The sequence below is a fragment of the Rhincodon typus genome, chromosome 25 (assembly GCF_021869965.1).
Source record: "Rhincodon typus isolate 14 chromosome 25, sRhiTyp1.1, whole genome shotgun sequence".
NCBI lineage: Eukaryota > Metazoa > Chordata > Chondrichthyes > Orectolobiformes > Rhincodontidae > Rhincodon > Rhincodon typus.
The window spans coordinates 44,372,175-44,383,228 of record NC_063356.1 but is presented as its reverse complement, the minus strand read 5'-3'; the positions used below and the strand labels follow the sequence as shown (position 1 = coordinate 44,383,228).

Below are 11,054 nucleotides of genomic sequence, written 5' to 3'. Positions count from 1 at the left end.
CACAAGTTTAACTGAGGTTCAAGGCTTCCCCACTATCTGACAGATATAGCATGTCTAGCAAAATTTGACCACATTTTTATATAATCCTGACCAATAAAAATATTTTAAAATTTTACCCTGAGTTTTCCTATTGCCTAAGTGATCTGCCATTGAAATTTCATGAACTCCTTGTAAAATCTCATTATGACATTCAGATGGAACTACCACCTGATGGCCCACTGTCCATTCCTCACCAAAGATGGTTTCCTCATTAGTACTTTGTTTTCCAAATAATCACACGCTGGTATTATTTCTGATTGAATTTCTGAGTAAGTTGTTTATATAATTCTTTCAATTCCAAATTTTTTTGTTGCTTTTATATTAAGGAAGATGGGCCGAACATATTAGCCTCATTCTCTTTACCATCACCTGTATTAGTTAAACTTTCAAAAAACTGTATCTGGTAACTGATTTTTCAAAGCATTTCCCTGTTTCATAGATTCCTTTTCTTCCTATCCAATTCTACAGGCCTGAAATCTAGTCATGACACAGTCAGGAAAATATCTAGCTGTTCCTCTTGTAACCTTTCAGTTTTTTTTTGACCTCTACTTGTTACTCCACTATCTTTGGTGAAGCCAAAACCCTTGAATCTGCCAGGTGATTTCCCAAAATAAAGTTGATTCTTTCTTTGGAATTTGTTTCACGACTCCCAACTATCACTTTTCCATTTACACTTCAAGTCACACTTTAATCCAATTCTGTATGATGAGACTGGTTTATAACGTCTACGTAAGTCTCCAATTAATATTTTCCCCTTCACTAACCCCACTGCAAGACAAATAGTATCATCAGTCAGCATCAGTGATGGACGGTTTACCTCCTTGATTCAGGTATAAAGAAATCTTCCTCATTTGAGATAAATAACTTCGAACTTCCAGTGGTCTGATTCTCCTTAGCAATCTTAGAAGAATGATTTTGTTGACTGTCCTGAGCCAATTCTCCCTTCTTAGTATAAGAAAACATGTTCACTTTGTATGACTGCTCCAGGTTCCGTACCTACTTCCTTTCCTGATGCTTTCTCTTCTGAAGACTCCTTAGATATTCCTCCTACTACAATTGGTGCCCCATTTAATGTTGAGGTGTGTCCAATCTTATTATTATTAAAGTTTGTTAGCTTCTTTACATCGCTTTTTGGTTAGAACCTTTCTCCTTTACTACTTTGATGTTTTTCTACCTATTTTGTAAAACAAGACTATGGGCCAAGTGATGGAAAATGAGATTAGAATAATTAAGTTGTTGTTTTTGACCAGCACAGACATGATGGGTCGAAGGGCCTTTTTCTGTGCTTTACATCTCTAAGACTCTGTGATTCGTACCACTTTCATCCACAAAGTTTCTATTCCACCTTTCTCTAAGCTATTTCATGGCTAATTCATGTTTTTCTTAATTTCCTTACATCTTTGGAGTTCCAATCATTTTAATTCCATTTCCCTCTGCCTTTTTTGTCTCCTTTTTCCACTTCAAGTTTTCTTAGTTCTATTTCCCTGTGTTTTCCCTCTCATCTAAATCAAGTTTTTTCATTTCTCTTTGTCTGTCTAAGTCCAGCTTTTTGGTTTCATTTCTAACTGTGTCTTAATTAACTCCAATTGTGACATCCCAGTTTCAGGTTTTCTTTCTTCCAAATCTAACTGCTATATGATCACTTGAAACATCTCATCCTGATCATCCTGATTTATGATCAGATCCATCAGTTTATCTGCCAATTCTGTTAGTTTAGCTTTAGTCAAAGATAGTAAATAATCCACTGTTATATTTTCCACATCCAGAAATTGCTTAGCAACATTCAAGACAATCTTCAAATTCCTGTTCAGTAACCTCCATCACAACACAGCTGCATTATGCCCAGAACCACTTCATTGTCATGACTTTAACAGGAAATACACAGATCCCTTTTAAATCCAGTGAATTCAGAAGTTCCAGATGAGCCTCCACTTGTTATGATTCCAGCTGATGTTATTACAGGATTCCCAGAGCAATTCTCTGCCAACTGTATACCACTGTGTCACCACTTCTGCTGGTTCTGTCCTGCTGTCAGGACAGGCCGTACCAGGAACGGTGATGGTGGTGTCTGGGACATAGTTATACTCCAGGAGATACCTCACAGATAATGTCAAGCTGTTGCTTGACTAGCCTGTTAGACAGCTCTTCCAATTTTGGCACTAAGCACCCAGGTGTTTGGAAGGAGGACTTTTTAGGATCCATAGGGCCATTTTTGCTATTGTTGTTTCTGGTGCTCAGGTTGATGCCATCTGGTCCGTCAGTTTCATTTCTTTGTTGAGACTTTGTAACAATTATTATAACTGATTGGCTTACTAGACTATTCAGAGGGCAGTTGAGAGTCAACCACAATATTATGTTGGCCAGACCAGATAAGGATGGCAGATTTCCTTCTCTAAAGGACATTGATCTGTAATTCGGTATTCTCCCTCATCCTTCCTTCATAAATAGTGGGGTTATATTGGTTACTTTCCAGTCAGTAAGAGGTTTCTCAGAATCTATAAAATTTTGAAGGATATCCACCAGTGATTCCATTATCTTATGAGCCACCTCCTTCAACACTCTGGAACTAGTTCATCTTCAAATCAGTTAATTTTTCAAGACTGAGACAAGTCCAGGTCTTGCTGCCTGTGGACTCAGGCTGCTTCACTATCTGTGGAGTCATGAACAGTGCTTTGGTGGTTGGGCCTTGGACATTCCCCTGAAGAGCTCCTGCAGAGATGCCCCAGAGGTAAAATGACTGACATCTTAAAAAACCCCAACTATCTTCCTTTCTGCTACATATTACTCTAAGCCATGGAGAGGTTCCCCTAATTCTCATTGACTTCAGTTTTGATGCCATATTCAGTCAAATGTGGCCTTGATGCCAAGAGCAGTCACTCTTATCTCAACACTGGAATTCAGATCTTTTGACCGTGTTTGAACCAAGGCTATAATGAGGTCAGGAGCTGAACGTTGCTGGTGGGACCCAAACAAAACATCATTGAGTGATTGCACTGGATAACATTATAGATGATATATAACTTCCATCACTTTACTGATGATTGTAAGTAGATTGATGGGTTGGTAATTGCCTAGGTTGGATTTCTCCTGCTTTTTGAGTATAGGACAGACCTATATGTCGATTCCAGTGAATGGTGATGTACACAGCCCTGACATAGGGAATACACAGAGTCCAGTGAATGGTGATATACATAGTCCTGATGTAGAGGACACATGAATTCCAGTGGACGATGGCGTACCAGCCTGGATGTAGGGGACACACAGAATCCAATGGACAATGCTGTAACACATCCAGGTCCTCACAGAGGTAGAGAAGGGATAGTAAGTGTGTGAGCCCCACCAGCTGGCTCTAGAAATGAAAGATATTAGGTCAGAGGTTCACAGCTAATGATGCAAAAAAACCCTCACACCCCTAATTGACTTGACCAGTGGGAGGTTACAGCAGCATGGGATGGTCTCCAGTGTCTGAGGGGCCGGTGCTCACTGTTGTTGGAGAGAAACACCCTAAAAATTGAGACACTGCTGGACTTTGAGGTTGTGGGTGAGGCTGACACTGACACCATAGAACATAGAACATAGAACATTACAGCGCAGTACAGTCCCTTCGGCCCTCGATGTTGCGCCGACCTGTGAAACCAATCTGAAGCCCATCTAACCTAAACTATTCCATTATCATCCATATGTTTATCCAATGACCATTTAAATGCCCTTAAAGTGGGCGAGTCTACTATTTTTGCAGGCAGGGCATTCCACGCCCTTACTACTCTCTGAGTAAAGAACCTACCTCTGACATCTGTCCTATATCTATCACCCCTCAATTTAAAGCTATGTCCCTTCGTGCTAGCCATCACCATCCGAGGAAAAAGGCTCCCACTGTCCACCCTATCTAATCCTCTGATCATCTTGTATGTCTCTATCAAGTCACCTCTTAACCTTCTTCTCTCTAACGAAAACAGCCTCAAGACCCTCAGCCTTTCCTCATAAGACCATGGTGTGACTGAAGGGACCTCCAGGCAGGAATATATTGCAAGGAATAAGTTGTTTACTTCGATGACTAGAGCAGAGGATAGGTTGTGGAGTCTTTGACCTCCTCAATAGCATTGAGTTATATATAAATTTACCATCCCACATATGAACATATGAAATAGGAGCAGATTTAGGCCGTCAATGCTTCAAGCATGCTCTGTGGAACACTATTCGTTCCATCTTGTCAACCTGGAAAGGTCCCATTTATTCTTACCCTCTGCTTTATGTCAGCCAGCCAATCCTCTATCAATGCCAGTATGCTTTCCCCATACCATAAGCTTTTATTTTCCACAAATGCCTTCTGGAAATCCATGTGCAATACATTCACTGGTGCCCCCTTATCCACAGTGTGTTACTTCTGCAAAGAATGGCAATGAATTAATTGAACATTTTCCCTTTCACCAAACCATTTTGAGTCTGCCTGTTTACCTTGAACTTATCCAAACTCCGTGTTATGTTTTCCTTAGTAATAGTTTCTAACTTTTTCCCTGTGACAGATGATAAGCTAATTGGCCTGTACTTTCCTGCTTTTTGAATAAAGGAGCTACTACCACTACCTTTCAATCTAATGGGACTGTGGCTGAATCAGGGGAGCTTTGGAAAATTAATGTCTCAACTATCTCAGTAGCCACTTCTTTTAAGACACCAGAATGAACTCCATCAAGATCTGAGCATTTGTCAGTCCCCAGTTCTAATAATTCATTCAACACCACCTCTTTGATGATTGTGATTTTCCTAAATTCCTTCCTCCCTGATTTATTGTTGCTTCTACAATGTTACTTGTATCCTCTAGAGTGAAGACTGATGCAAAATACCAGTTCAGTTCATCTGTCATTACCTTTATTTTCTAATACTAATTCTCTAGACTGAATTTCTATACAATCAATGCTCAATTTGTTTACTCTTTTAGTTTTCCAATAATTTTGAAAACACTTGGTATCGATTTTCATATTTCTGATTAGCTTTCTCTTATACGCTAATTTTTCCCTTCATTAGGTCACTTTTTGATTTTTTAAAAAATTCTATCCAATCTTCTGACTTACTACCAGACTTATTATATAGTAACATACTGATCAGGAACACAATTGGGCCTTTCAGCCTCTCGAGCCTGCTTCGCCATTCATGAATGTGGCTGATCAGATTGTAACCTTATAGTTGCATTCTGGACCAGCCCAGATGGCCTTTCAGCCATATCTGCTCCTCTTTCTCCCTCTGACTTTTGGAAAGCCTTTAGTGTAATCACCCCTTTTTTTATTTCTAAGCTCTACCCAGATGGCATCATTTGGAAATCCTTCTACGACATCCTCCCTCATTATGCAGCGATTGTTTCCTTTATCAATAATGCAATGCCCCACATCTCTTATATACCCACTATCATGCCTGAAACTTCTATACCATGGAATGCTGAGCTACCAGTCTTGCCCCTCCCTGAACCATGTCTCACTGATAGCAACAATATCACATTCCCATGTGCTGATTAACACTCGAAATTCGTCCGCCTTACCAGTCAGTTACCTTGCATTAAAATAGAAATAATTTATCTTTCTAGACCTCCCAGGTGCCTTATCTTGTGCATGTCTCCTCCACCTACTGGACTATCCTAGCTTTTTTTCTATATCTGATTGGACCTTGCCCAAGACTTTACAGCTACTCTGTGCCGCACTGTTCTGCCAAATTAGCTTAAAACCTCCCTAACAGCACGAGCAAACCTCCCAGCAAAGATTCTATCACATTCCAGTTCAGGTACAACCTGTCCAGCTTGTACAGGTCCCACCGACCCCAGAAGCTGTTCCAACAATCCAAAGCCCTCCTTCTATGCCATTCCTCTTTAGTATTCACCTGACCTATCTCCAAGGTATCAGTGGTAGAGAGTTGAGCCAACGCAGACTCAAGGGACTCCTGGCCTTGTGGAAGCCCAGTGCAGACTCCTGGCCTCGAGGTACAGCCCAGTGCAGACCCCTGGCCTCAAGGTAAAGCCCAGCATGGACTCCCTGCTTTAGAAAGACAGTAATGCTGAACTTTTATCTTTATTTACCTTTCTCTAGCCTTTATTTTATACCTAAGATTTTGTACCTAGGAAACTTTGTCCCTAAAATGGCACCAGAAACGGCGACGTTGTACACTTTTCACTGTACTCATTTTCCCTGTACTTGAGTACATGTGACAAGAAATTTAATTCTAATTCTGTCTCCCTATTCCTATACTCAGTAGATCGTGGCACCAGAAGTAATCCGGAGATAACAACCTTAGTAGTCTTCCTCCTTAAACTATTACTTAACTCTCTAAATTCCTGTTTCACAACCGCATTTCCCTTTTTACCCATGTCATTGGTACAGATATGTACCTCAACCGCTGGCTGTTCACCCTCCCCTTCAGAATGTCCTGCAGTCTCTCTAAGACATCCTTCCTGGTGGTCACCCAGTGCTTTTCTGCCTGTGTAGCCCTTACTTGTGGTGTGACCAGCTCACTAAATGTACTATCCACAATGTCCTCAGCCTCAGGATGCCCCATAGTGAGTCCATCAGCTGCTCCATGCAGTCAATCAGGAGCTGCAGCAACACACTTCCTGTATACGTGGTCACCATGGAGACTGGAAGTATCCCTGATTTCCCAAATATTGCTGGAGGAGCATTCCACAGGGCTGAGTGAATCTTAGCAACTACAAACAATAAACAATAAGAACACATTACTCAACTTTACCCACTACTTGCCAAAGCAGATTTCTCGCTCACTCTCTCTGTATTCCTAACAAACTACAAACCATAAAAGTAAAGATATTACACTCTGTCTCCCTCCCAGTGCTAGTCTCTGAGTCCCTAAAGCTGGTTCCTAAGCAACCAAACTTCTTGCTCTGCATCACTTTTCAAACACAGATACGCCTGAGGAACACCGCCTATTCTGATCCCATCCCACTCCGACTGAGCTCGATCTGCTCCTTCTCCTGCTGCTGCTCCAACAGCCTGTTCTGGGTCCCGCTCCTCAGCTCATTAGCCAGAAGCTCTGCTGCTACTGTCATTCACCACTGGGATGTTGCCTGGGACGGAGACGTTATCAACGAACAGGTGCTGGATAAGCTTGGGTTGTTTTCTTTAGAGCAGAGATGTTTTGTGGGGGTGTGAACCTGTTGGAGGTGTACAAGATTATGAGGGGCATGGACAGGGTAAATAGAAACTAGCTGTTTCTCTTAGCTGAATGGTCAATAACAAGGAGTATAATCCCCTCAATATATTAGAGGGGATTTGAGGCAAATCATTTTCACCCAGAGGATGGTGGGGTCTGGAATGCACTGTTTGGGAGGATAGTTGAGGTGGGAAACCTCACGACCTTTAAAAAGTACTTGAATGAGAACCTAAACGGTCACAACATTCAAGGCTATGGACGTAGTGCAGGAAATTGGGACTACTGTAGATAGCAGTGTATGGGCCAAATGGGCCAAAGTGCATCTCCTGTACTGTCTAATTATATGAATGTGATGTGAAGAATTTTAACTTGATTCAAATGGAACCAAAGACTGGCAGGAGAAACTGTAACAGAACAATGGGTGATCATTATGGAGCAGATGTCCAGGCAGTGTACCTCACAACAAGAGGGAAAGGCAGGGGAACCAATTCTCTGCTCCTCAGATAGTGAAGGAGACAGACAATATAGGAACATAGCACTTAACAGGAGAAGATTAGTGCAACTCCTTGGACCTGCTCTGGCATTTGATAACATCATGGCTGATCGGATTGTGGTCTTAGCTACACTAATTCTGCATTTCCCCAACCCCCACCCAACTGGCCATAACAATTGACTCGTTAGACTCTCAAAAATTTACCAAATTCAGCCTCGAATAAACATCAAGACCTAGCCTCCACTACCTTCCAGGTGGCACCATGGCTCTACTGCTGCCCCACAGCACCAAAGACCCTGGTTCAATTCCAGCCTTGGGTGATTGGCTGTGTGGAGTTTGCATGTTCTCCCTGTGATTGCGTGGGATTCCACCAGGTACTCCAGTTTCCTCTCACAGTCCAAAGATCTGCAGGTTAAATGTATTGCCCATGCTATATTGCCCTTTGGTGTCCAGGGATGTGCAGGTTGGATGAATTGGTCACGCTATAGTGTCCAGGGAATTGCAGGTTGGTTGGATTGGTCATGCTATATTGCCCCATAGTGTCCAGGGATGTGCAAGTTAGGTTGATTAGCCATGGGAAATGCAGGGATATGGTGGGATGCTCTTCAGACGGTCCATGCAGACTCAATGGGTCAAATGACCTCTATCTGAACTGTAGGGATTCTAAGAGAAATCTACATTCTAACAATGTCCTGAGAGAAAAGATTATCTTAGTCTTGAAAGAGAGACATCTTAAACAATGTATCCTTGTTCTAACCTCCCTCAGAACAGGATACATCCTCATCATCACCCAATCTTGTCATCTCAGGATTTTATGTTTTCAACATGATGACTGAACTCTAATGGCCCAAACGTTTCAATCTTTCTTCATAGGATAAGGCCTTCATCACAGCAGCAAATCCTGAGAACCTTCTCTGAATTGTTTCTAAACATGAGTAAACTAAAAATGTATGACCCATATCAGATGACTTCTTCATGCAAGGACAATGCAAAATACAATAGGCTGAGAGGGGACATTGAGAAAAACAAGGCTGGAAAAGAGGGAGTATGAGAAAAGATCAGCAGTTAACATTAAGGCAAACGCACAAATCTTTGATCAAGTTGTACAAGATTAGCAGAGGTACGGATAAGGTTGACAAAAAGAAGTTGCTGCTGTTAGCTGCTGATATGAGATCTAGAGGACGCAGATTTAAGGTTTTGATCAGGAGATGCTGGAGAAATGTCAAGAACAAATCTTGTACTCTGAGTGGTAATGACCTGAAACACAGGAGGTTGGAAGTGGATCTAGTGAACGATTTCAAAAGGAAATTGTGTAAACACTTGAGAAACTGTTAGGATCTGTTTTCTTATTTCTGGATGGCTTCCTTACATTTCTATTTCCTTGCTCTTTATCAGTTTCCTGTTCACCTTGTTTTGGTGCTTTTCATATCTGCAAGTGTCACCACATAAAAAATCAAGCAGCTTTCCAACACCAAGTCATTTGGTGTTTTTAATCTATTAACCACCACCACTAAATCAACTGTCTTTCCAATTACTTGAATGGTATGCAAATCCCCAGCAAGGCCAATGCATTAACACCAAAGGTGAGGGAGAGAGAGGGGATTATTTTATATCCTCCCTTTTTTTATTTTTATCCAGAAGTGCTTTTTCCCCCATTACCGAATCATCCGTGGTTTGTTTCTTCCATCTATTAACCATCACTGTGTTTCCAATTGAATCATTCACATACAAAGTTTGTTAAGGATGTTCAGGTGTTTAAAATGCTGCCAATTCTCAGGATTACCATAGTTTGAAACTAACACCTTTGTTAACTTCTAATTAACCAGGCAGCAATCTCTTACCTTCAGGATTTTTATTTGTCAACAGAATGTGATATTTTCAGTCACTGGACTCGAAACACTAACTCTATTTTTCTCTCATCAGATGCTGCCAGACTGACTGAGTTTCTCTAGTATTCTCCATTTCTATGACACTTTGAACATTGTTATTTATTTTGTCATTATTTCACCTTCAGACTTTTGATTCGATTTTTCCAATATACTTTTACAAACTCTACATGAACGAAAACAAACCAGCTCGGCAAGCAAGTCAACAACCTCACCCACAACCCAAGCTACAGATCTTTACCAAAACTTTGAAAACTCTACATTTGTAGCTGTGTAATTAGATGAAAGTTTAAGCCTCTCACTGGGGCTGAGGGCAGTCCCTCCCCAATCTCCATTTAATGGGAAACAATTTGGAGGCTCATTATCAGATAAGGAGCTCAAATGGGCTGAAGCTACACATTGGAGTTAGGGAAGTCAAGAGGTTAGATAAGAAAGTAAAGACTAAATCAGGACAGTGCGACACAGAGGACTGAAAAATCAATGCATGCGGATCCTTTCCAAAATGTTTTAATAAATTAAGGTTAGGTTGTCAGAATATAAATATCACCATGCAATTTGTATAAGTTAGGGCAATAATTTACACTGAGGTAGGGTGGGCTAGCTGCTGCTGGGTCATGGCGTCCATGTTTTCCTGGTGAGTACACAGACACATGCTGTCCTAATCCGGATGAAGTTCCACCGGATGTGATTGTTGTCGAGGACCAAGGCGTGAACGTGGCTGTCAGTGGTGTCACAGTAAGAGCTCCAGTGGCGATGGTCTATGCCCCGACAGCCGTGCCTTGTGGGCTTCTGCTTCCTGCACGTAGTCTCATAAAACATCTGCCGCACCAGAGTCCCATTCACATAGAAATGTGACAACACATCCACCTCACGGCCACGAATGTCCAAGGCCACCTTCTTATCCAGCACCCAATGGTTCTCCTTGTCACAGACTGAGAACTGGCCCTGGTGTCGCAGGCCCTGCGTGTGCCTCTTTAGGCGGGCACTCTGCTGACTGGGCAGCTGCCAAGTGCTCCTGTCGCTGCCCAGGGGTTCACCAAGACCTTGACTGTGAAAATGTACTCGAGAGGAGTGGATGGGACGGTTCCGGAATACGTCCAATTCAACAGTGAGTGGCTGCAGGTCGTTCACCCTCAGCAATACCCTCTGAACCAGGGGCTGAGTGTCTGGGACACTGCCAGAGGAAGACACAGGCATCATCTGCCCTGGGCTGGTGGGCAGTGTTAACTTGGCACTGTCGATTGTTGGTGAAGACAGAACGGCCCCAAGGTAAGTAATGAGGAAACAGCAAATGATGGACATCACTCATTCACCTGCAGAATGAGCGGAAATCTCATCAGAGGCTTGAAGTAGGTAATCTCACAAATTCACACCCTGTATACACCCCGTTCCCTGTATATTCACCTCCTCCCGCACCCTGTACACCCTGTTCCCTGTAATATACACCTCCTCCCGCACCCTGCACACCCCGCTCCCTGGAGATTCACCTC

General features: G+C 42.2%; 1 protein-coding gene across 1 annotated transcript; it reads right to left on the bottom strand.

Moving 5' to 3' along the window:
- Nucleotides 1-10,090: 10,090 nt before the first annotated feature.
- On the bottom strand, nt 10,091-10,866 carry LOC109934101 (neurotrophin-7-like). Its single transcript, XM_020532922.2, has one exon. It carries the CDS (start codon nt 10,864-10,866, stop codon nt 10,177-10,179), a length of 690 nt encoding a protein of 229 aa, XP_020388511.2. The 3' UTR covers nt 10,091-10,176.
- Nucleotides 10,867-11,054: the final 188 nt, after the last annotated feature.

Excerpts from the sequence above, each read along its gene's own strand:
- LOC109934101 (XM_020532922.2), bottom strand. The coding sequence starts at position 10,866 with ATGTCCATCATTTGCTGTTTCCTCATTACTTACCTTGGGGCCGTTCTG.